This window comes from Protopterus annectens, chromosome 4.part0 (genome assembly GCF_019279795.1).
Source record: "Protopterus annectens isolate FY-2018-M chromosome 4.part0, PAN1.0, whole genome shotgun sequence".
Lineage (NCBI taxonomy): Eukaryota > Metazoa > Chordata > Ceratodontiformes > Protopteridae > Protopterus > Protopterus annectens.
Window position 1 is genome coordinate 1,107,845,571 of NC_056733.1, and position 27,986 is coordinate 1,107,873,556.

General features: G+C 40.6%; 1 protein-coding gene across 1 annotated transcript in view; it reads right to left on the reverse strand.

Moving 5' to 3' along the window:
- LOC122799790 (F-BAR and double SH3 domains protein 2-like) overlaps positions 1–27,986 on the reverse strand; it is a 1,119,909-nt gene that overhangs the window by 259,478 nt on the left and 832,445 nt on the right. The window contains exon 8 of the mRNA XM_044069087.1: positions 22,213–22,317. Within this exon, the coding sequence (XP_043925022.1) occupies positions 22,213–22,317 (105 nt within the window). The remainder of the gene's footprint in view (positions 1–22,212; positions 22,318–27,986) is intronic.

Here is a 27,986-nt window from a genome sequence, read left to right on the forward strand (position 1 = left end):
CTGTTTGATATCTACTTCTCTGAAGTACAGGCTAATACAGAAGGTCTTTGGCTAACTAAATTCGCAGATGACTGCAAAGTAGGAACCATAATCGAAACTCCTAACGATGTGGACATCCTACAAAAGGGCCTCACTGAGACAGATGCCTGGTGTCAAAGCCATGGTCTCAAGCTAAATGCCAAAAAGTGCATTGTCATCCCCTTTGGTAAAAACTCTGTACCCATGAACTAACACATAGGTGGTAGTCTACTTAACACTGAAAGTGTGATAAGAGACCTTGGGACACAGGTGGACAGTAGTCTCTCCTTTGAAAATCACATTGCCACAGTTGTCAGAAAATCCTTCTATGTGGCACACCTCATCACAAACGGTTTCTCATCCAGAAAAAAAAGAGGGCATTGTTCCCCTCTATGCATCACTCATTAGACTATTTATAGAGTACAACACCCCTTTTGGTATGTACCTCACAAGACATCTACAACTGGAAAGGCCGCAAAAATACCTCACAAAGAGGATTACTGGCCTCAAACAGATGCCTTAGACGCAGACAGTCTCAAAAAACTCCAGCTTTACTCCGTTGCATATCGCATACTCAGAGGCGATCTCTGCCTAACATACAAAGCTATGTCAAACCCAGAGCTGATGGACATGCTCCACTTAAAGAAATCCCAATCCCTCCAAGCTACACGTTCTAGGGACCTAAACCTTGTCACCACAATAAACAGAACATGATGGAGGGATAGATTCCTGTCTCAGAGACTTCCCATACTCTGGAACAGACTACCTATCTATGTCAAACAGAGCTCCTCATTAGCACTCTTCAAGAAAAATCTTGATGACTGGATGGGTAATAGGAAATTCACCCCGGGGTTCACTTCTGTGGTTCAGCTTGACAGGGGCACAGGAAAATAATTTTCTTGGGTGGCGAAAGCTAGGGTACCTTTTTGGCTAGGCTTGTATAGGCCCATAGGGCCAATAACATAGTACCTACCTATGAACAAGGATAAAAAATTATTGTCTTAAATAATGTTAGCTTTTCAAGAATCTCATTTTCCCGCCACCCCAATACCAAGTTTGCAAATGCAGTGGCAACAGTGGCCCTTCATTGCTACACCTTTTAACTGTTTATAAAACCTTCTATTAAAAATAAAATAATTATTTTCTGATAACATTTCTAAAAGATAAACATATAACTCAACATCTTGTTGACATATCAAAGCATATTTACATAAAACATTGCAAACATATTCAATACCCTCCGGTTGTGGTATACGTGTAAATAGCAATGTAACATCCACTGTAAACATAAAACATGGGAGAATATTTCCACCATGACAATAATCTAAATAACACATTCTAATGTTGTGCAAAAAGATCCCAAGAATTACATATGTATGATTTCAACATTTTAACTAAAGGAGTAAATATATGATCAAGATGCAGAGAAATCCCTTCTGTGCAACTTCCAGCAGCAGATACTATGGGCCTAAAGGGGGGATTGTATAAATCTTTATGAAGGTTTGGAATGCCAAACAATACCTCTATTTTTGGATTTTCATTATACAAAAAATATACAAATCTATTTGAATGACTCCATCCATAAGTAACTCATACAAAACATTATGTATTTTTTCATAACATCACTTTTAAAGACTTCAGCATATTCATAACCATTTTAACATACTTTCCATGGCATCATTATAAGTGTCACAGCCTATTATTACAATCCCACTCCCTTTACCTGCCTTCATGAATCTTAGATTCTTCTGACGTTTTACATCATGCAATGCCTTTTCTGTAACACTAAGATTATAAAACATATTCTTAACTTTTTTAAGTATAACCCAATATCATTTTCACAACATGCTTCAAACATTTTTATAGTATGATGCAACACAGGATTAAACCCTGTAGGTTTGATGAAACTTTACTTTATATTAACATCCTTTAAAATGCATCTTAAGTTCAGTTTTCTTGTGTACAATTTCAAATCAATTGTTGCCCTAGTAATGCTTGCTCTGTGGCTAGGCAAAACATTTTAAACCTAGCTGTAAAACTCTGAGATGACAGTCAGTGAGTGCAAAATTAGTAAAATTGTGCACAATGTTCCCACTAACTGTACTGGAACCTAGGATCGGTGTTTCCTCACTCGGCTTCTGCCACTGCTCCATGTGTCGTAGCTTTGACTCCTTGTGCGCACATAGTATTTTGAAGAATTATTAGTTAAATAATCTGTAGTTCCTGAGTTTGCAGCTAATAACGGCAGCTCAGGAAAATCATTTGTAGAAGAACTGGCGTCACCATCACTTCTGATAGTCATGGTTTTATCACTGCTGTTGCTCACGTCAACCTCCTCTTGAATGTGTTCAGAATTTAAAGTGACATTGTCGTTATTCATACCTAAATTAGTGTTGTGTGTAGAGGAGACTATTGCTAAATGTCTCTTTAAAACAAGGGCTATTAGTCTTACTGTTCTTCTCCGATAGCAGGCTTCTTTCTGTATCCAAAATAAAGGCAGTACCAGATTCATATGCCGCCAAGTCTCTAATGATCTTGTTTTTGTTTTCAATGGACCACAAGTCTCTCAAACTTATCAAAATTAAAAAAATTTTTTCATACTCTGTTGTCAAGTCAGCACAATGTTTTAATTGATCTTTGAGGGTCACATCTAATTGTAACAAAGCAACTTTTAATGTCTCAATCATAGAACAATTGTTCTTAAGTAATGTGAGAAACTCCTTCCCAGCATTATGAAAAAAGTAACGAGTTCTTTGAAAAAAGGAGAATCTCTTATGACACCATTTGGGAACTTAAAAAAACTAAATATTTTGAACATTGTTTGAAATTAAATATAGTGACTGCGGTGTTGGTGTGTGACTGCAGTGGTAGTGCTACGGTAGCGTTGTCGCCTCACAGTTAGACATTGCCCGTTCGATTCTCAGTTAGAGCGTCTTCTGTGTGGCGAAATGCGTGAATGGGCATTCCTTCATTGAAGGTTGTGCATTAGGCCCGGCAAGCCATTACGTAAAAATCTACTGCCAATCATTAGCGGACCGGAGTTTCGCTGTGGCGACCCCTAACCGGGAAAAGCCAAAAGACACAAACAAACCGAAGGGCTTAAGAACAATAATGCTGGGAAGAACTAAGTTTCAATATAGTGAGTGGGAACATTGTGTATATAAGTTTTCTAATTTTGCTCTCACTGATTATCATTGTAGAGTGGATGAACCCAGCCACTGGGGATGCACAAGCCAGTGCATTTCTTTGTGCCGGTCCCAAGCCTGGATAAATGGGGAGGGTTGTGTCAGGAAGGGCATCCGGCATAAAATTTTGCCAAATAATACATGCGGGACAACAGTACAGATATACATACCAGATTGGTCGAGGCCCGGGTTAACAATGACAGCCACAAGTACTGTTGGCCAACAGGGTGCTGGCGGAAATTGGGCTACTGTTGGCCGAAGGAGGAGAGAAGGGGGAAGGCATGCCAGAAGCCAGGTAAAGGCTAGGACTGTGGTAGTGAGGTTCGGGACTTTGAATGTTGGCAGTATGACTGGTATAGCGAGAGAGCTAGCTGATATGATGGACAGAAGAAAGGGTGGTATACTGTGTATGCAAGAGACCAGATGGAAGGGGAGCAAAGCTAGGTGTATCGTAGGTGGGTGCAAATTGTTTTATCATGGTGTGGATGGGATGAGAAATGGAATAGGGGTTATCCTGAAGGAACAGTATGCTAAGAGTGTTATGGAGGTGAAAAGAGTGTCAGATAGAGTGATGTTTATGAAGCTGGAAATTGATGGTGTAATGATGAATGTTGTTGGTACCTATGCTCCACAAGTTGGGTGTGCGATGGATGAGAAAGAAAAAATTTGGAGTGAGTTGGATGAAGTGGTGATGACTGTACCCAAGGGTGAGAGAGTGGTAATTGGAGCAGATTTCAATGGGCATGCTGGTGAAGAGAACAGAGGGGATGAGGAAGTGATGGGTAGGTATGGTGTTAAGCAAAGGAATGCAGAAGGTCATATGGTAGTGGATTTTGCAAAAAGGATGGACATGGCTGTGGTGAATATGTATTTTAACAGGAGGGAGGAGCATAGGGTGACATACAAGAGTGGAGGGAGATGCACATAGGTGGATTATATCTTATGTAGAAGGGCCAGTCTGTAGGAGATTGGAGACTGTAAAGTGGTGGCGGGGGAAAGTGTAATTAAGCAGCATAAGATGGTGGTTTGTAGAATGAAATTAGTGATCAAGAAGAGGAGGAGTGTGAGGGCAGCACCAACGATCAAATGGTGGAAATTGAAAAAGGTTAATTGTGAGGTGGAGTTCAGGGAAGAGTTAAGACTGGCACTGGCTGGCAGTGAAGAATTACTGAATAGCTGGGTAACTACAGCAGAGCTAGTAAGGGAGATGGCTAGAAAGGTGCTTGGTGTGACATCTGGACACAGGAACGAGGACAAGAAGACCTGGTGGTGGAATGAGGAAGTATGGGACAGTATACAGAAAAAGAGGTTGCCGAAGAAGTGGGATTGTCAGGGAGATGAAGAAAGTAGACAGGAGTATAAGGAGATGAGGTGTATGGCAAAGAGAGAGGTGGCGAAGGATAAGGCGTATGAAAGGTTGGGCACTAAGGAGGGAGAAAATGACCTGTACCGATTGGCTAGAGAGAGGGACTGAGCTAGGAAAGATGTGCAGCAGGTAAAAGTGATAAAGGATAATGAGGGAAATGTACTCACAAGCAAGGAGAGTGTGTTGAGCAGATGTAAAGAGTACTTTGAGGGGCTGATGAATGAAGAGAATGAGAGGGAGAGAAGGTTGGATGATGTGTGGATAGTGAATCATGAAGTGCAGTGGATTAGCAAGGAGGAACTAAGGATAGCTATGAAGAGGATGAAGAATGGAAAGGCTGTTGGTCCAAATGACATACCTGTGGAAGCATGGAGATGTTTAGGTGAAATGGCAGTGGAGTTTTTAACTAGATTGTTTAATGAAATCTTGGAAAGTGAGAGGATGCCTGAGGAATGGAGAAAAAGTGTTTTGGTACCGATTTTTAAGAATAAGGGTGATGTGCAGAGCTGTAGTAACTACAGAGGGATCAAATTGATCAGTCACAGCATGAAGTTATGGGAAAGTAGTGGAAGCTAGGTTAAGAAGGGACGTGATGATTAGTGATCAGTAGTATGGTTTCATGCCAGGAAAGAGCACTACAGATGCAATGTTTGCTCTGAGAGTGTTGATGGAAAAGTACAGAGAAGGTCAGAAGGAGTTGCATTGTGTCTTTGTGGACTTAGAGAAAGCATATGACAGGGTGCCTAGAGAGGAGTTGTGGTATTGTATGAGGAAGTCGGGAGTGTCAGAGAAGTATGTAAGAGTGGTACAGGATATGTACGAGGGTAGTGTGACAGCAGTGAGGTCTGCGGTGGGAGTGATGGATGCATTTAAGGTGGAGGTGGGATTAAATCAAGGATCAGCTCTGAGCTGTTTGAACAGGTGTAATGAATTTAACCCTTGGACGCACCTCAAAAGGCTTCTCTCTCTCATAGTCTCCCACATCACGTGTGAACTTCTTAATTTTTCTTTCCTTCTTCAAACTTCCCGACCCTTTAAAATAAGGATCAGTGAACATCTAAGTGACATTAGAAATAAGAAAGGTTCGAGTTCTTTGTACAAACATACACTTAAACACTCAACAGGGATTTTTAGTTTCATGGTCATTGACCGTATTAGGTTTACAAATAATGAGGCTCATGTATAACAAGAACTATTAATGAACAAAGAAAAAAATGTGGATAATTAAATTGGGAGCCTTATTTTCACCGGGGTTAAATGACCAATTTTGAATATTTAATATTTTGTAATGGATTATTAATTTTTATTTATTGTGTATTCCTGTACATGTAGATATTGTAATTTTGAAATATTTTGGTACATTTGCAATTCAATTTGCAATTTATTATTTTTATTCACTAGAGGGCATTACCACATTGCATATAAGGGCTTGTGAATGAGCAGTACATGTATATATTCATTTATGATGTGTGGTTGCTGAGGAAGGCTTTTGCCGAAACCGGTATGACCTCACTGGTCAAGGAATAAAGTTTTTTGCTGGAAGGCACACGTGAACCTTGGGTGCTGGCTTTTTCTTTTTATGAACTACAATTGTCCCTAGAGGAAAAGAGTCCTGAAAGTACTGCAATGCCAGAAGTACTGCTCTCAACTCCATAACACTGATATACAGATGTGACTCTTGATCCGTCCATGTGCCTTGGGCATTCTTTCCCTGAAAATGCCCCCCCCCACCCTATCAGGGAAGCGTCCGTGGTCACAGTGGCTACTGGGGGGGGGGGGGACAAAGGGTCTTCCGATTGTGACATGAAGAGACGTCAACCACCACCAAAGGTCTCTCTTGCAAGAATCCGTGATGAGAATCATGTGGTGCATCAGTAGTTTCTGGTAAGACCACTGAGCAAAGAGGAGCCACTGAAGAATTTGCATATGCATCCTTGCGAGTGGTATAGCTAGGATTGCTGCCGCCATCAAACCTAGCACCTTCAAGACCTCTGCTGCTGTAGCTTTGTTCTTTGACACCAGTGAGTTGACGTGTTGGCGGAGAAGTGAGACTTTTTCGATTGGAAGACATAGAGTGGTGGCTGAGGTATCTAACTCTGCTCCTATAAAAATGGTATGCTGCGATGGCGATACTGCAGACTTTTTGAAATTGATTGTAATGCCTAATTGATGGCAGAGTGTCAGAGTGTATTGTGTTGCCTGAGTCAATTGATGCCTGGTGATAGTGGTGAGAAGCCAATCGTCTAGGTATGGAAACACCTGGAATCCTAGACGCCTCAGGTGAGCCGTGACCACTGCCATGCATTTGGTGAACACTCTGGGGGCTGTAGTGAGACCAAAGGGCAGGGCTCAGAACTGGTAATGATTGGCTCCCAGCCAGAAATGCAGGTGATCTCTGGAGAATCTGTTCATCTTTATGTGATAGTATGTGTCCTTGAGATCTATGGAGCACATCCAATCGCCTTTCCCTAGAAAGGGAAGAATGGACTGAAGCGTGACCATTCGGAACTTCTCTTTCTTTATGAACTGGTTGAGTCTGCTGAGGTCCAAGATAGGTCTCCAGTCCCCTGTTTTCTTTGGTACCAAAAAGAATCTTGAATAAGTTCTGAATCCAACTTGGTCTGCTGGGACTGGTTGGATGACTCTTTTTTTCTAGCAATTTGTGGACCTCTATGATTGCTTGTTCCCTGAGACTGGGTGGAACATCTGGGATTCTGTTTACAGGAATGGGAGGGGAAGAGAACGGTATGAAATATCCTCTGGAAATGATGCTTTGTACCCATGTATATGATGTTATGTTTAGCCAGGCTTCTGGGTACAAAGACAAGTGACCCCTGACTGCCTCCAGAGCCGAACTGCTGGGCCCGCTTTCAGGGGCACTGGTAGGGTTGACCAGAGAACGGGCCCCTGTCACCCTGTTGCTGCAGACCCCCTCTGCCACGGGGGCGCCGTCTTCCGTTATAACCCCCTCCTCTGCCTCTAGAGGGGGTTTTTCTCCATGTTTGTCCTGAAAGGCTCCCTGTGCTTTTCGGAACCACATTTTTCCTCCCCTAGGACCCTTGGGGTAGGGCCGAGTAGGGGTAGAAAAACGGACTCCAATGGCAGATAGGGTCTTAGCTTCCTGGTTAAAGTTTCCTTTACTTTAGGCCCAAACAGTGATGAGCCATTGAATGGGGTGTTGATAAAAGAAGACTTAAAGGGCTCCGCAAAGGAACAGAGACGCATCCAGACTTGTCTTCGCAGAGCAATGCCCGAACAAGCGGCTCTACTTGAACCATCAGCTGCATAAGATATGAGACGCATGGATGAGTTCACAACTGAGTTTAGGGTAGCGAGCTGTGTGTTGACTTTGTTGGCCACCCCTGCAGCTACCATACCCTGGAGAGCATCTCCTAGCTCTTTCAGGAGATCTCTTTGTAGTCTCGTAAAATGGGTTAAGTAGTTCAGTGATCACAGAGAAAAAGGCACTGAACTAAACATGCGTTTCCCATATCTAGCCATGACCCTAGAATCTCTGTTAGGGGGATGGATAGAGGTGGATGTTTCAGACACTTCCTTTTTGGTGGCTACAGCTACCACCATGGCATCAACAGGCACTCCTTTGGTCAAAAAGCCTTGTCCACTGGGGCAGAAATGAATTTATTTGGCTTGCGAGGGACAGGTTCCATGGCCTCCGGTGACTCCCATGCCTTATGAGAGATCAGTTCCATGAGCTCATGATAAGGCGGAGACACCCAACAAATGGAAGGTTGAGACCCAAAAGCCTTCAAGAGCACGGACTCATCCTCAGTAGGGGTCTTAGACTGCCAATCGCCGCTCTGACTAAGGATCTCTAATATCTCCACAAAGGAGATATCCTCAGAGGGGGATCGAGGGGACCCTTCTGACTCATCCAAGTCCATGTCAGATGTCAAAGACTCCTGTGGGAAGTCTAAGTGCCTCCTCTTGCACAGTCTCTTCCTGGGCACCTCCTCAGTGGGGAGATCTGGGGAGGTCTCGGAAGAGCAGGGGACACACCCTGTGGGGGTACTTGAGGCTCAGGGGCTCTATGTTTAGGGGCACCGGTAGACGAAGAAGCAGACACAGGAGCTTGAGGGGAGAGGGAAGGCCGAACCGATGCTGATGTTGTCTTGGGAGACAGGACTCTCCTCATAGCATCGAAGGCACCATGGCTCCGATGAGAAGGGGTAGACAGACCCGAAAGGACCGTCTGATCCTCCCACACTGAAACCATGGGCTCCGAGCCCAAGGTAGGAGCCGAGCTCATCCAAGCCGAAGCCCCAAGAGGAAGAGTCGACGCCGACAAATCGGTCCAACTATCTCCCTGGACTCGATGGGAGAGCGTCGGCTCCTAGAGTCCTCGGTCGGCGCCGAGGACATCTGAGTAGATGGAGCCGATAACGCCGGTGCGGGTCTCGGCTCCAAAGGTTCGACAATCATCGGTTCAGGTTCCTTCGACTCCGAGGGTCCAGTACAGCTCGGAGGAGTAGTCAAATCCGGTTCAATGGTCTTCGGCTCCAATGAAATGGTCGGGGCCGACAACAATTTGGCAAGTCCTGGTGCCTGTAAAAGCTTCTGCACTAGCCGATCCATGTCCAAATCCGAAAGGCTGACCAAAGACTTAGATGAATGCACCGAAGGTGCTCACTGGAGCAGAGAAGAAGAGGGAACCTCAGAGACCGGCTCCAAGACTGGGAGCTGGCTCTGAATCAAAGGGACACACTGTTCCGAGAGCTGTGGAACTGATGCCTTTTTTTACAACTTTCGAATCTGAAGATTTGGAGGATTTGGAAGGAGTGCTGGCACCTTTCTGGCTACCCAACACCTCAGAAAAGGAATGTTGCAGTAATCCCCTGTCAATGAGTTTCCTCCTTCTCTCCAAGAGGACTCGATGAAAAGGAATGGCAAATACTGCAAGTGTCTTGGAGGTGTTTAGCCCCCAGACAGTAAACGCATTGGACGTGTCCGTCAGTGACAATGAGTTTCCTCCTTCTCTCCAAGAGGACTCGATGAAAAGGAATGGCAAATACTGCAAGTGTCTTGGAGGTGTTTAGCCCCCAGATAGTAAACACATTGGACGTGTCCGTCAGTGACGGACATTTTCCGCCCACAATCTGGGCATTTCTTGAATCCCGATTTGGGATGAGACTTTTCATCTGACATGCTCTAAACAGTACAAACCTGTAGAGTACAAATAACAGTATACTGAAATCTAAATAGGGTAGAGAGACCCAACACTAAGCAAGGAAAGCAAACTAAGCCCACACCGGGCACTATCTACCACAGAGGTAAAACTATAAATTTCAAATACAGGGCTAAAAAGGCCCATTGAGAGAAACCTGACTAGAAGAAATATTGTTATTATTAACTCTAAATATGGCTAAAAGGCCCACACACGATGACTAAGCCAACACAGGGCACTAACCCACAAACTACTATTTCTACATTATAATTTAAACAATAACACACAAACTGTTTAGAGGAATAAGATCTAATAGAAAGAAGAAGAATTTTTATCAAAAAACTTGCTATTTTTCACCAAATGGTCTGAGCTAGCTGGATCACAGCGATCTCTCTTGCAGTGGCAAACTAGATCTGAGGTAATTCCAGCAGTGCATTCTGGGATAAGGGGCTTGGTCTTGAGCTACTGGCAAACCTTGAGCTTTGCTATAAGCCGTGTCAGAGCCGAGGATCGGCTACGAACCCATCAGTGAGAATAAATGGCGAGATTTAACAACTTCACATCTAATATTATGAAAAGTTATAAAAAATACATGTTTTGTATGAGTTACTTATGGATGAAGACATTCAAATAGATTTGTATAACTTTTTGCATAATGAAAATCCCAAAATAGAGATATTTTTTGGCATTCCAAAACTTCTTACAATCCCCCCTTTAGGCCCATAAAAGTAGCGCAGAAGGGATTTCTCTGTATCTTGATCATATACTTACTCCTATAGTTAAAAAGTTGAAATCATACATATGTGATTCTTGGGATTTTTCACAACATTAGAATGCTTTATTTAGATTATTGTAATAGTGGAAATATTCCCCCATTTTTTTATGTTTACAGTGGATGTTACATAGCTATTTACATGTATACCACAACAGGAGGGTACTGAGTATATTCACAATTTTTTATATAAATATGCTTTGATATGTCAACAAGATGCTGAATTATATGTTTGTCTTTTAGAAATTTTATTAGAAAATATTTTATTTTTAATCATCATCATCTTATTTCAGCTGTTCCCATTAGGGGTCGCCACAGCGGATCATCTGTTTCCATTTCTTCCTGTCCTCTGCATCATGCTCTTTCACACCAACCGCCTGTATGTCCTCTTTCACCACATCCATAAACCTTATCTTAGGCCTTCCTCTTTTCCTCTTACCTGGCAGCTCCATCCTTAGCATCCCTCCTCAGCACATGTCCAAACCAACACAATCTTGCCTCTCTTGCTTTGTCTCCAAACTGTCCAACCTGAGCTGACCCTCTAATATACTGATTCCTAATCATGACCATCCTAGTCACACCCAGTGCAAATCTTAACATCTTTAACTCTGCCACATCCAGTTCTGACTCCTGCCTTTTCGTCAATGCTACCGTCTCCAACCCATATAACATAGCTGGTCTCACTACCCTCTTGTAGACCTTCCCTTACACTCTTACTGGTACCCGTCTGTCACAAATCACTCCTGACACTCTTCTCCACCCATTCCATCCTGCCTGTACTCTCTTCTTCACCTCTCTTCCACACTCACCATTACTCTGAACTGTTGATCCCAAGTAGTCAAACTCATCCACCTTTACCAACTCTTCTCCCTCTCATTTACACACATATATTCTGTTTTAGCCCTGTTGACCTTCATTCCTCTCCTCTCTAAAGCATATCTCCACCTCTCCAGGGTCTCCTCAACCTGGTCCCTACTCTCACTACATATCACAATGTCATCTGCAAACATCATAGTCCACGGGGCCTCCTATCTAATCTCATCTGTCAACCTGTCCATCACCACTGCAAATAAGAAAGGGCTCAGAGCTGATCCTTGATGTAATCCCACCTTCACCTTAAACATATCTGTCACTCCCACCGCAGTCCTCACCAATGTCACACTACTCTTGTACATATCCTGTACCACTCTTACATACTTCTCTGCCACTCCCGACTTCCTCATACAATACCACAACTCCTCTCTAGGCACCCTGTCATTTTTAATAGAAGGTTTTATAAACAGTTAAAAGGTGTAGCAATGGGGGCCACTGCTACCCCTGCAGTTGTGAACTTGGTATTGGGGTGACAGGAAAATGAGATTCTTGAAAAGTTTCCATTATTAACTCTTAACTCCTGGTACTGCCCCTGTAAAGATCCTACTAGACATTCTTTTTTCCTACCCAGCCCTCTTCTCCCATCTAACCACTACCTCTATTTCCTTCGGTCTTAGAATCCCCTGCTAGTTAGCTTTCTACCTCCTTTCTCAGTAACCTATGCTATGAGTTTAAGACTTTTTAGAGCATCCTACAACTGCCACCTATGTCTCTCCTGCTTTTACCCTGCCACCCCAGTATTTTTCCAGGACTTGACTCTGTGCTAAAAGTAGGTCCTGCCTATCTTCTAGTCCTCCCTTTTACCCTTTCTCTCTTTCTCCTACCATACAACTACATTTGCCCAAAGTGTTATTTTAAGGTTACTAAGGGCAGCTTTGTACAAATGTTTTAGCACAATGTATATTTTTTTATTGATTTTTGTTAATGTCTCTGTTTATATCTGTATTCTCTCTTGTATATACATGTTAATCACTTTTATAACTTACTGTAAATATTGTTTTTAGAGCTTTTCTCCTCGGGTCTCTGCTGAAAAAGGGCACCTGCCTTGCCAGACTAACCCAGTTAACAAATAGCAAATAAATAAATTATTTAAGAAAATAATTTTTTATCGTTAAGTCAATGATTTATTTTTCATACCTATTGGTAATGATTTGGATCTAGAAGAATTTATTTACCAACTTAATACAAGCTCTATTTTTTTTTTAATTTGTTGCAGGTGAGCAAGGACAAAAAGTGTGTTTTTTGATGTTGACCTCAAATGGGACACTAAGTTTAACAAGTGTATTAGTAGTATACATAGGAAAAATACATTTTTCATTAGTTATGTCCACTATAAAACTGAACATCCTTTGCATAAGAAGAAAAATACCCCTTGGGGTCAATTCATCAGAGCATCAAAGATGGTTAGTGAAGATAGTGATTTTGAATTGGAGACGGGTTTCATTATTAAACTATTTTTAAAGCGAGGTTATCCTGAAGAATTTTTAGTTAATGTAGCCCAAGAAATAAAATCTAAGAGGTTTGTTGATTTTCCACCTATATTTTTAAAAGGATTTACTAGCAGAGGTAAGATGAAACCAAGTTCGGAAGGAAAGAATTGTGCTAGGTTTGAATGTACACCACTATACTGTTTGGATACAAGTGTGTACAGTGCTGCTATTAAAAACATCATAGTACAGTTTGGTCATCTGGATATCATTCTTGGAGCATTTCAGTGTGTCCAGTGGTTTTTCATCTGTGTCTGGTAGTTAAGAGCTGTAAAGGCCAGACTGAAAAAGGGGTAACCTTTATTACCCTCATCTGTCCACAGCCCTACTGTCTTTATCAGGGAAATAAATCAGTAACAGTCAACAGCTTGGAGGGTTTGTCAGTAGACAAGGAAAAGATGGATGGGTCTGCCACAGAAGTTTTGTACAGCAATTCTAAATCCTCAATGGCCATGTAAAATCGATCAGTCCTTTTAAGAACTAGAAGCTGGGAATCAGGTCCCGTGGAAGTGGAAGTAAAGGAATTCATGAATGTCTCTAGAACAGGAGGTACATCCAGAAGGCTACAGTACCTTTGTTGAATATAAGAAATTTCTTTGGACTTTCATTCAAAATGCTTCATCATATTGACAACTGTTTCCACAATGAAGCTTCCTCCACTGGCTAAATGGGGGAAGTGGCGTACTCATCATCAGAGCCCACTTCACCTGGGGAATGGATCTGTGATGAATATGCCAGAGAATGCTCATCAGAATCTGAGTCATCCTCTTCCTCAACAGAAGAAATTCCTCTCTTCAGGAGTGTAGCAGAAGCATATTGGCATCAAGCAGGAATGGAAATCAAACCACAAGTAGATAGAAATCAGGCAGCAACTGAATGTGCCAAAAAAACAAAAGAAAGAATATAAGGTGAAGGACCATATCAGAAGGCAAGACGTGAAAAATGCACAAATATAGTTGAAAATATAGAAAACTTCTCGAAGAACCTGATGCTGATCAGGAATGAATGCAGGAATGGTTAAGGAGAGGCAAATTCAAACCAAGCAATGAAAGGTTAACATTGGAGGCAGAAGACAGTGGGCTATGTACACTTTGGTTTACAAAGTCCATTGAACATGTGGAAGAAACAGACAAATGTAGGTTTTGTAAAACAAATTTGGAAACAGTCACACACCTCATTGCTGGGTGTGACATACTAATGGCAGAAGGTCTATATACTGAAAGGCATAATAATGTGGCAAGACTGTTGCACTGGGGATTGTGCAAACATTATGGTACTGAAGTGGCTGAAAAACACTGGAAACATGAGCCACAAAGTATCATAGAAAATGATGAAGTCTACATCACATGCGATCATCCATTACCAAGAGTTCAAAAGATAAATGCTAGAAAACCAGATATAGTGGTCCAAGAAAAGAAGACAAAAGCAGCATTGATCAGTGAAATTGCCACACCCAGTGACTACAGTGTCCTGTGTACAGAGAGACACAAAGTCATAAAGTATCAGGATTTGCAAGCAGAAATGAGCAATGTGGAAGAAAGATACCCAGATAGTTCCAACAGTAGTAGGAGCAATGAGTCTTATAAAAAAGAATGTACAATCATATTTAGATATGTTACCAACACATGTAACTTGATATGAATTACGGAAGGAGTCATTACTGGGCACATTGTGGGTGCTGCGAAGACCACTTCTGGCTGACATCAAAGACTGAAACAATACTAATTTCATGAACTTCAATCATACTTTGACTGAGGAATGGGGTCCATTCCTGTCACGGTATTAGAAACCCAAAAGATTTGGAGAAATTAAAAAAAAGTGAGAAACCTTTGTGGGCATTCTGACTGTTGCAAGTGCCTGGATAGATACATGCAAGAGGACATTGTATTCAATGACAGGTTTGATAAGGGCTACGTAGACTGGTACTATAACTTACCTGGATGCCATACCCTTACCAACAAGTTGGATAACATCAAATGATTTTCTTATTATCTTTGCTGTGTGCTGGACAAAGGTGAGATTGTGGTCTACAGATGTTCCGAGATCTCATACTACTGGGTCAACTCTTAGGGATATTTTATCAATGGAGAAATTAATTTGGGTTGACAGTGTCCCAAAGAACACTATAATGCACTTTTTAGCACTGAGTTTTAGACCATTGCTTTGGCACCAGTCATTTGTCTTTGTTAATCCTTCTTACAAGAACAGGTTCATAGAGTCTTGGGGGTAAACTATAAGAGCTCTCAATTTACAGTTATCTGTAAACTTGGTGAGCCAGAGCTCTTGAACACTAGCCTGACTTCCAAGAAGTAGATGCCACACAGGAGTGAGCCCAGCATAGAACCTTGTGGTACTCTGCTGTTGACCACTCTCTTGGTGGCAGTGGTCTCTCTGACTCTGACTTCTTGGGACCTGTCTGTGATCCAGCAGGAAATCCAGCGAGTTATGTAAGGATTAATGTCTAACCCAGAGATCTTGTCAACAGTGCCTGAGTGGGGTATTGCATCAAATGCTTTGGCCAGGTTAAGATAAGCAGCACACACTGTTTTACCCTCATACATTGTCCTGGTGACCCTCTCAAAGAAACTAACCAGGTTAACTATATCCATGGATACACAACAGTCTAGCTTTCCTAAAAGGCAGATTGTGGCTGTCCAGCCAATCTGAGTTCTTTGAAAGGGTTACTGAGGTTATGGATAAGGGGCATTACAGTCCACACTGTTTATCCAGACCTTGCCAAGGCCATTGACACTATCCCACATAATGGGATTAATTACAAGATTTACTAACTCAACATTAACCCGTGATTAGTTTGCTGGATTGGCAACTGGCTGTCTGACACAACTCATAACATTAAGGTTGAGGGTGTTTGTTCTAGAAAAAAAAATGTCACTAGTAATTTCCCACAAACCTCTTTCCTGAGCCCCTTTCCTCTTTGAAGATAATTGTTTAAAAATAAAAGCTGAAATCAAGGGACTTTGGCTGACACAGTTTGCTGAGGGCTGCAAACTGGGGGAAGTTATCAAATCCTATTCCGATACTGAAGTTCATCAGCACGGTCTGGGAAAACCATATGCTTGCTGTATTAATCATGGGCTTACCTTTAACACCAAGAAATGCAGCATAGTTTTCTTTGGTAAGTCAAGTCTCAATGCTGCTTAACATACAGATAAAACTCCAGATAAATTTGACACGTCAGGGATCTGGGTACATCTGTGGATAACACAGGCTCCTTTGACTACCATATCTCTGAGGTGGTTAGAAAATCTTTAATATCTTTCATATCCATCATGGAATTTCCTAAAGACCCAAAGAAGTTAAACAGCTGCACTTTAGTCATCCATCATTAGGCCTATCACTGTAGCATCTAAACCAGCTTGAAAGACCTCAACATTTCCTCACCAAAAGGATTTCAGGACCTTTCTTACTCTGACAGACTAAAAGCTCCTGAGTGGTAATCTATGCATAGCTTTCCAAGTTGTGAATAACCCAACACTCTGAACTTCTTTACCTAAATAGAATAAGCGGTAAAGCAAACATCCATTCTGGATACCTAAACCTACACTGCCACGTCAACAAGACAAAAAGGCATGACAGACACCTAACCTAATGTATACCCCTTATCTACTAAGGGGATTACTTCTCTATCAACCTTTAAAACCAGTCTGGATGCTTGGATGGGTGACTGCAAATTTTCAGGAATGTGTAGAGAAAATCTGCTTAATGGGGTGCACTGCTAGTCTCCCACCACTAGTGGGTGATGTGGCTGAGCTTCTGGCTAGTTTCTTTATTCTGTAAGCTGAGTAAAAACTTTTGAACCTAAGAACTCAAAAAACAGTTCAACTGTCCCCCTACTTGACCATTACTTTAATCCTAATGTGCACTCTGAAGCTTTCCCTCTTACCCGCCCTAACTCACAAACACATGCATACACAAACGTGCCTCACAGAAACCCACTTACCTCTTTAAATAAAAATATTCAGAGCAAGGGAAATTCAATAAATAGAACATTTAAACAAAAACACTGCATTTAACATGATCAAATATACATTTGAGAAATGGTTCAGTACCCACAGACAGAAATAAATGAGCTCTATATACGTGTGTCTAATGAAGGTAAGGCACTTGTTTTGAGCAGCATATTGCCTTCCCCAGAGTAATTACACAATTTCAAATAAAAATATTTGATTTCAACAACTAATTTATTAACTGGTATCATTCGAGGGTAAGTCAATGTGCATCAGCACATGACGTGATGAATGATAATGCAGCCTGCTTCAACTTCAAGTGCTTGGAAAACTTCCAAACACTGTACAACTAAAAATGATGCAACAAGAGATTAAACATGGAAAGCAAATAGACATGATAAAAAATAAATAAAATAAGATATGACTGAAATATACGACTAGAAAATTAAAAGTAATACAGATATAAATTGTGAAGTTCAGTAAATAAGACCCACAAGCAAAAATAAATGGATCAACAGAAATGTCAGGCCAGAAGGTAGGTTTTATGAATCAGGTAATGAGGTACATAAAATCACAGGCAAATGGATAGCTTAACTGTGGGCTAGTTTAAAAAGGTACGTTTTGACAGCATGCTTAAAACTGGAAAGATCTGGAGACTGCTTCCGTCACTCAAATAGCAGATTACATAAATAAGGACCCTAATAACTCAAAGCATAGATAACAGAGGGCTCCAGGCAAAATGAAGGAATAGGTCAAGCAGCCGCTGCGAGGCAAACGGGGGCCGTATGCCAGGACAAGAGTGTCACAGCAGGTAGAGGTGGCTCAAGCCATGCCGGGCAAGGTAGACTAACACAAGACCCTCACATATCACTGTTAGGTACATGGCCCACTGTCGGGTCCACAGAGTACAGTACTGAGTATCCAGTCAGACAATTCTTGAACAAAAACAGGGTCTTTATTTGTACACAGATATTAGGTAGTATTTTCACAAGGGGAGCAAGCAGATTACATATGCAATCTCTTGTGCTCTTTAAAAGCAGGAAATTCAAGCACATTTATAAGTAGATAGCTAAAGAAAACATGCTACAATACATCTACATTAATGGCAAAAAAATGTTACTAATCCCTATCAAAAGGGGTCTCCAAAGAATTCTTGTCTTCTGCCTTTTCCACAACCAGGTTCATGAAATCATGACATATTAGCTAAACGGAATGACCCCATCTCATTTCCTACAGACTGGGTGTAGTAAAGCAGTTAAGAAAACAATCCCTAATCAATGTTAACATTACTGGCTGTTTCTCACTTTCTTGATGCATCAGGATTTGTGTCATACATGTAGTACAAGCTGAAGAATGCCTGGTATTGCAAAATAATCCTGCGTCAGCCTGACTTGTAATTACAGTTAGAGAAACACAGGTTTAAAAACGACATATATACATAATATGCTCATGGCCAATACAGAACTGATGTAACTTGTTAGTATTTAGAAATCTCAGTCAGTAACCGAACTGCAGAATTCTGCTCTACCTGCAAGTAATAGCAACAAAAAATGAACTTGACTACGCTGTTCAACAAAAAAAAAAAAAAAAGGCTATTTAATCAGACAAAGCTTTCAGGTAAAGACCATTCATCAGTTTATGTAAAATATAGCAAATAACATCCTCCTTATATACTAAACACACAGCCAAGCAATTTAATTAACAATCAATTAAAAACTAAATTGAAAATACTTTTCTAAAAGCAGTAACATTCTTAAAGTAAACACAATCACTTTATATAAAATTAAAATATATCATTCAGTTTAACCCCACTGCTAACTTACCCTCCCTTCCTCTACACATACTCCCCTGTTATACTCACTTTTCCACATATATTCTTACTATTCCCCTCCATCACACCTTACACTTCTCTACTCGTACTATACTATGCCCTCACCAATATAATCTGTTACCATATTTCATGACCTCTAGAATATTAATAATCATTATGATAATCATCTATTATGTAAATAATGCTGCAGCTTCCTATTATCAGGTGTCCATATAATTTATGCTTGAACACTATGACTTTAGTTTGTCCGAATAAAAACTCAAAATAATAATAACGTGTAGCTTTTTGAAATTTTGTGCTTGAATTTTATGACTTTATTATGTGTTAAGTTCTCATTATGACAAACTAATGTGTTGTTTTCATATTGAATCTGGAGCTTTTCTCCCAGGGCCTCTGCTGAAAATGGATACTTCATAACCCAGTCGGACTTTCCTGGTAAACAAATGCTAAATAAATAAATATATCAACTGAAGAAATGGCAATCTAAAATTGTTGTCCTTGTTTTCTGTGCCATTTGTGGTTCTACCTCAATGTTCGAGGAAACAGACTAACTAGACATAACACTAGGCAACAAATTTATGAAATCTACAGGAAGGTTTGGGAACAGACTCCTTAACATACCTCTAAATCTTAAGCACAAGAAATCTGGACAAAGCCAAAAATAATGGATGGACGAAGGCCCCAAATCAGGGACAAATTTTAACTCTTCCTCTTATAAACTTAAAATGTTGCTAGAATAATAGGTTTTGCATTAGAGTGCATTTTATAAAGGTTCTGAAGTATGAAACTGAAATATTTGCCATTATTTAGTGACTTCAATCCATTCCAATCCACAGTGATTTGACAGAAAGCCAAAAGATTTATAAGAAACAGACGAAAAATACAATGCAAAAAATCTGGACATTCTGCAAAAATATGGACAACTGAGAGGTAAGTTCCTTAATGATGGATGTTTCCAAATAACCTTTACAGCAGAAGTCAGGGTATCCCTGTTACATATGCTGCTCCACAATCTGGGCCTCTACAGACAGGATAGGCTACAATCTTCAAGGTCTTTTCTGGTGGATCACCTCTTCTGCTCCTCTCACTTCTTGATAGGTGCAAGTTTGACCTCTTGCTAGTTAAAGGGAATGTCAGCACTTGCATATCATGATGAAAGCAAGGGCACTTCATGGGCAGTGTATGTAAGAGGAGGGTTAAACTGATATCTGACCTGCAAACCGTTTACTTTCGTATTGGTCTTTGCACTAGGCAAGCCTACGAAGCTGCCAGCTTCACATAGTTCAGGTAAACCTGTAATCTAGCTATTTGACTCTGGCAGGTGGCTGCTTGAAGAACTGGAAGCGGTGGAAGTGTATTAACTTACACTCCCTTCCCAAATAATAAAGATAGTACCAGAGTGGGTCCTGTCTTCTGATCTGATGAAAACAGGAACACTTAAGTTTTTGGTATTTTAGGCACCAAACAGGAACATTTTAATATAACAAAAATTAGGCTTGAGATCCAAACTGGTCAAGCAACAGAAGGTGTATTGTCTAAATCTGGCCTCTTAGCCTAGCATATCACATCATGGCTTAACCTGAGTAAGAGGCACATGCATCCCAAAGTGTGGATGAGAAAATCCAGAACTACATTGAGCTTAGGATAACAGACGAGATGAGAGTACCCCAGTAGTTACCCATGACAGTCCGTTGAATTTACAAAGCTTCATCAACATTGCTAACACACAAGTTATGCTCATACACTTACCAATGCACATCCCTACACAAATCTGATTGCAGGACTGAATAGGCCAGCTTCCATTACGGTCATCTATTAGATCAGCTTAGAGCAGTGCTTTTAGAGAAATTAATTTATCAGGGCAAGCCAGGATCAACAGTTTGGTTCAGTCAGTGAGCTCTAACAGAAATACAGATATACAGAACATTTGTTAAATAATGTGGGTACATCAGCCTTGTATCCTTATCCTCACCCCAAGTATCCCTCACCTAAACAGATTACGACTTGGTAATCCCCCACACTCCTACTGGAACACATATTTACTTGCACTTTGTTGGCCAGGCATGTCAATAGCAGTTGGTACCATTTAGAAAGGAGACAGAAGGGGAAAAGCTCTACAGCTTACAAAACAGTCCTTTGTTGGCGCACATGGTTAAAGTAAACTCAACAGTTATAAGGTTCACAGCAGAAGATGCAGATACATAAAGACAACAGTAGGTAGCAGATGTGCATAGTGACAGTAAAAGCACAGCTGGGGCATCAATTCCACAGCAGAAATAGAGTTAAATTGGTGATTCTTTGACAAGATAGGTAGCTGCAGGCCAATCATACAAGGAAGTAAGGCTTTCAAAGTCACTCTCAGTACATATATTTATCTACAGTTTATATATGAATACATACATATGGGTGGCACAGTGGTGTAGTGGTTAGAGTTGTCACCTCAAGCAAGCAAATCTCTGGTTCAATTATCGGCTGGACTTCCTTCTGTGCATGCCCTTCCTGTGTTCACATGGGTTTCCTCCGGGTGCTCTGGTTTCCTGCCACATTCCAAAGACATGCTACAAGTGGACTGGGCACTCTAAACTGACCCTAGGTGTGCATGTGTGTGTGTGTGTGCCTTCTGAGGAAGACGTGGCTGGCAACTCGACACCATAAAACTCGACTGCTACTCATTCGGCAGACCACTGATCTGCTGTGGCGACTCCTACGGGAGCAGCCGAAAGGAGATGATATGAATACATATGTACAGGACATAGCATTAACATAGTTACAAAGCAAACCCATTAAAAAGCTATACAAGGGGTAAGCAACCCTTGGTATTTGTACTGAAGAGTGCCACTTGAGCCCATTTTGCATAGCACTACACTACTGACCAACTTCATCTGTGACATTATAGCCTTACTTTTTTTTTTTTTTTTTAACTTATATGAGAGACTTGCTTCCAAACTTAAACATAGTCAATGATTGTTATTAATGAGAAATACTGGCAATATATCTAAACTATACATCCATATCTCATATCTCTCCCTCTGCAGTTTGAATGCTGCCTCTTGGATATCTTCTGAGTGTAAAAGTTGTGATTTTTGGCCCTCTGATCAAAAAAGGTTGCTGGTCCTTGGGCTACACCATTTAGCCTGTTCCAGTAACGCTTGGCAGACAATGTCGCTTAGATGTTCATGCTAGGGTAACTACTCGGCCTTAGTTATACTTGGTAACAACCTACTTTTAAATGTAAGCCTTTTATAACAGATATAAAAGCAGACGAGTGTGACAGGAGGTTAGCATGATGAAAAGGTACCAAACTGTCATATAAATACAACTGTGGGAAATGGAAAATGAATAAAAGTTCTTTTTAAATGATCACAGTAGGAGGTATTACACAAAAACATAAGGAAATGAGTACGTATATGACAAAGGTTTCAGAAATAAAAACTCCGTTTGTCAGCAGACAGCCTTTATTTACTTTGGATGACTATAAATATGCATGCATGATCCAACCTACAAGCTCACACACTCGATGCTGACTTTACCTGAGCTTTCCGAATGCATTCGTGCACTTCATCCATTTTTTGCTCAAGACTGAGCTGTTCTTGCTCTGAAGCACTTTTCCCCTTTTTGCCCATGCTCTGCAATGCCTGCAGCAAGAAGAAACACAGATCAATACCTAAACAGCAAGTACAAAAATAGAGCATGTCACATGACCAATTTTCACTTAAACGATAATCCGTCCACAATGTAAGATGAAACAGAACTGGAAGGTTTTATTGGCTTGCTTAATGGCTCAGACACAGCTCTTAATAACAAATCAATGGCATCTTGGAAAACAGATGTTCACTGTTTATTAAATAATGTATTGCCAATAAGACAACGTTACTTAATATAGGAACCACTTACCTACTACACACTTCTTCCATGTGATGACTGAAGATCTTGACAACTAGAAGCAGTACAGTCTTGGAATGCTGAAATCAGTCACTTCAGTACATGTTTGAAGACTGTGATTTCAACATCTGCCTTCTAAACTGTTACAAGAAATTTCTTACCCAAAACAGAACATGGAAATATCGCTTCAATGCTTATTAAAAAGTCTCTTGAGTCCCACTTGTAAGGTGTCTGTGCTTTACTGAACCCAAACGTGTGGTCAGAACTGTGCACATCTTCAAGGAATCCACCCCCGAATGTTACAATGCGATAAAAATCATCAGTGTCACCATGCGGAACAGTACTGCTCATACAAGTGCAACAAATAAGTTTCCACCCCCAAAATACTTCTACACAAGCCGACAGAAATGGATTCACAACTTTAGTAGACCCTGAGGTGTAACACATGGGGGAAAACGTAAAAAAAGCTTTTCATACCAAAATGTTTGCATAGGATAAAGTATGAACATTTTTACCAGACCTTTTTGACCAGAAAGCACTACTAGATGAACCTACTTCATTTTCAGAATAAAAGGAGGACAATTATTCAGTACAGCGACTTTATTAAATAACAGTAGCAGCTGCCCTCCATGTCGAGTGGGCATTTCAATCCTTGGGCAAAAGGGCAGATCATGGTTTAAACAAAGAGGAAGCTAATCACCTATTTTGCTACTTTTTGAGTGATGATGGAAAATGAGAAGCACTTCATATTTTAGTCTTAGGTAGACAATTTTCAGTACCTAGTATATGATGCATTTTCCCAGTGAGACAGCAAACGCATACTACCCCATGGCATTAGGCAAAACTCTGAAACTGCTTTGTAAAGAAATGCTAACTCGATGCTTCTTACATGAGCATACTCTGCTGAAAAGCTGAACTGCTGTAGACTGCATGAGCATACTCATCTGAGTAGGACATTCGCCTTCACTTGTGATGAATATGCTCATCAGCAAATTCAAATCTTTTTTTTTTTACCCATTTGTACAGATACATTATGAACAAATGCACCAAGACTACCTGATGTTAGACAAAAGATATGCATAAACTATCCCATCAACACCGCAAAGAGAATAAAGAATTTACTAGAGCTACAGTACTGAGGGCAATGTGATAAAACTGCTGACACAAGAGGAGAGACAATCGCTGGAGTCAGCAGATGCTGCATATTTTCACTCCAGCACTAAGTAGAGTGTGGGAGCTGAGAATGTGTGTGTTTTTCCTCTATGTTCAGTGCTGTGGAATACTGTTTAGTTCACGCAGTATAATGGTTCTTTACAGACAGTGAGCAAGAAACTGCCAGTTTAAATACAGAGCAAATATAGCTGGCATACTGTCTGCCCCAGGTAGGCAGCTATTACACTTTCACTTTATTTTCTTTTTCTATTGCTGCTTACACCCCTTACACCACATTGTTAAAAATTATAGCTGTCCTGTTGAAAACACTCTGCTACATTTCCTTACAGACTGCAAGTGGTCCACCTAAGCAGTCCATATGAAGCTTTACTTCAACTTTTAACTTCTATTTACTTTGTAATTTCCTCTTCCCTTCATTTCCTATAACCACTAAATGTCTTTGTTCTAAAATGAGGCATTTTAGGCATGACTTGTAACAAATTAAATAAATGTATGTGTATATCAATAGCCATTTATTTTTTCTCTGTAAGGACATATTAAAATCTGTACTTCTGATGTAACAAGTCAGGATGTCAGAACAGATGTATTCCAGGTCATTATGAATTCGAAATATTGAGGAGATGTTCAGTAGAGAGCCTAAAAAAAACATTCCATCCACCTCATTTATGAGCATTTTGTAGCTGAGGTCATGACGAGTTAATGGAGAAATTTGTTGCAATATTTCCTTTAGTTACAGAGATCTGTTCACAACAAAACTAAATTCTGCAATTTCTGAGGCAGGCAATCCCTAAGGCAGGGATTCACACAGAATCACTGGAGGAATGTGCAGTACTATAATTCAGCACTTTGCTGCACAAAATGGATCAAAGTTAAGAAGACATGCATTACACATTGGTATTGCCAACAACCCCACATTTTCTCAATTTTTACAATGAGTTGGGTGTTGCATTAGCAGTGACCACCTGCTACTGCCAATATGCACACCACCGGGTGGCTCTCTCTGTCTCCATCATTCTTCCACTACAAACACATGCACACCTATGGCCAGTTAAGAATGTCCAATCCACCTAAAGCATTTCTTAAGAGTATGGCAGAAAACCAAAAAGAGCAAAGTGAGGACATGCAGACTCTGCACAGAAGGCACCCCCAGCTGGGAAGTGAAGAACCTCTGTCAGGCAACAATGCTACACACACATGCATTATGCATTGTTTATGAATCCCTATACCCTTCACAGGGCCACTAATTAGCACTTAATGCTGCTTTGCTAGCAATTCTAATACTATTATTTTGTCAGCAAGGAAAATGTCCTTGAATTCTAACAGACACTATCATTTTAACAATAGGGTGCAGTGTGTCTAGCAAACTGCCAAAAATGTTCTGCCTCTTATGTGGGAAAGATAGAGCGAGTTCTAATGAAATGAATTTATGAACATATTTACGAAATAACTCATGGTATAGAAACTAATGTTTTATGCAAGCACACAAAAGAATGTGTAATGGGTTCTTTTAATGTTTTTTTTTTGACACATTCCTTTTAATCCCAGAGGCAACAACAGTACATATGGCTGAATATCAAGAGATTTACTGGCAGTTGAACTGAGATGCGGGCACTGCCTCTGGTCTTAATGAGAATATTTCTCTCCTAAGTGTTTTGAAATTGCAACCAACAAGACTAGGATATACATTGTCATTTAAATGTAAATGTTTTATTACCATTTATATTTTTTGTCTAAAAGTTTAATATTTTAATAACTGATAAAATGAATAACTGATCATTTTGGAAAGTGTTGCAATCTATTTCGCACTGCAGCTTAGAAGTGTTTTGACTGAAGGTATTTTATCACATGGGTTTGAGTAACAACATATCCATAATGTTCATTTTTTTTCTGATGAAGTCTTTTATGTTAAAGAGATAAAAGTACTTAACTGATTAAATTGTGTCATAGTACAGTTATGTAAAATCTTACCATAACAGTAGATGTCCTTCTCTTCGTTGTTGCAATATGTTTTAAAATAGGGATTCCCTGCCAAGGGCAGCCCAACATTTGGCCAGTATACCAAACCCTCTAGTTGTTAAAGGTAAGCCTCATGTCACACCTATGTTCCCCACACACAGTGTAGGGCAGAAAGCTGATGTCCAGATGTACCATCCTCAGAAGTGAAAAGCCCCAGGAGGAATGGCAGTCTAAGGAAAGAGGTACATAACAAGCACATCCAGAGGGGGAAAAGGACTGGGGGAGGAGCGAGGGAGCAAATACTGCAACAGTGAACAGAAGGACGTCTGCTGTTATGGTAAGATTTTACACAACTGTACTATGTCCTTCCACATCTGTAGCAGTATTCTTTATAATAGGGAGAGTTTAAAATGCCAAGAAGATTAGGAGGAGGAAGGGCCCACAGAGCCCTCCAGGAAGCGATGGAGAATAACCCTGGCAAAACCAGCTCTGGCCGTAGAAATCGCATCCAACTTACAGTGCTTAATAAAGATATGCACAGAAGTCCAGGTTGCTGCCTCAAGAATAGAATTGGTATCCAAACCCTTGAAAAAAGTACTAGAAAAGGTCATAGTCCTAGTGGAATGAGCCTTAACAGAAGAAGGAAGGCTCTCCCCATGAAAAGAATAGCAAAATGAAAGGCTTTAGATATCCAAGTAATAGTAGTTTGCTTGGAAACAGCCAAACCTAAAGACCTATGGATAAAAAGAAAAAGTTGTTCATATTTATGAAAAGCTTTAGTTTTATCCAAATATTTGAGGTGTATAAAACCTTCTCACTAGCAGGCTGAGTAAAAGGGCGAAAAGTGAGTAAATGAATAGACTGATTAACAGAAAATTCTAACCACCTTGGACATAAAATAAGGATGAGTACGAAGGGGCACCCTGTCCTTATGAAAAACTAAAAAAGGGGGAAAAGGCTTGCAGCTCAGACAAATGTCTGGCAGAAATAAGGGCCAAAAGAAGAACAGTCTTCCAAGAACAATGCTCTAAGGAAGTTGAAGCAGTAGGCTCAAAAGGAGCCCGAGTCAATTTTTCAAAACAAAATTAAGGTCCCAGGAAGGAGGGGCAGTCTTACTGGGAGGCCTAATGTGAAGTACACCTTTAAGAAATTGTTTGGCCTCAAATCTAAAGGCTAAAGGAGGAGTCAAAGACAGACAGAGATAGCTGACAGGTGAGCTTTAATATGCCAACAACAAAATAACAAGGCAAACATAAGATAAATAAAATCAAAAACCCCAATAGGGCACTTATCTGAAAGCGAGAAGACCAGCAGACAAATGGGCATTCACATCGATGATTGAAGATGGTGTTTGGACTGTCGGCACAGAAGTTCTGAGGATGGTACGTCCGGACATCACCTTTATGCCCTATGCCGTGTACAGACAGCATGTGTGTGACACACCAGTAACAACCAAAAGGCTTCGCTATACTGGCCAGATGTCAGGCTGCCCTCAGCAAGGAATCCCTATATAAAGAATACTGCAGCAGTGATATGGAAGGGCCTCTATTGCTCCTCATGTCCTAGTTACTGATGTAGTTTTAGTTGGTTTTACTGATTAGCACTGCACTTTCTACTATTTCTCTCTGAACCCCAGTCTATATTTACCCAATTCACGGTGTGTGTTCTTATGAAGGTGAACCAAACATGACACTGTTTTCTCAGAAAAAAAAATATTTACTGATAATTTACATGCCATGGTATAATAGACACATTATACTGGTAGTGATTGCTTGTTTTTTGTCAATTACATATCACTGAAGATAGCTGAAAGCAGAAACTTGTTCTGGGGACAGACCAAGGAGAAAAGCCAATAACAAATGCTCACAGCCCCAGGGGGCTAGGGTTGGCATAATGGTTAAGGTGTTTACATCACAGACACAAGTAAGAAGGGTTAAGAAGCATGGCTAGGCTTAAAAATGCTCCCATGGTTCTTAACTTGGTAATCACCAGCAAATCTATAAAAGATACTGGGAAAGGTTCTTTGGTCTTTTGTTCAAGACTCTAAGAGGTGCGGCATACAAGCTTTACATCAAAATGGAGGAAAAAGCTTATTTAAATTCTGCTTAAATATTTTGAGTTGTATGGTGATGCCTTTTGCCTATCCTTTAGCCAAAAAAGTTGTTTGCACTTTGTTTGTAGCTTCATGTTCAGTTGTGTGAAGTTTGTGCATTACTACAAGACTTCAGCATTGTGCAGACCTTACACTGAACTTATACTGAACTTCTATTTCCATAAGTACAGTTACATATAA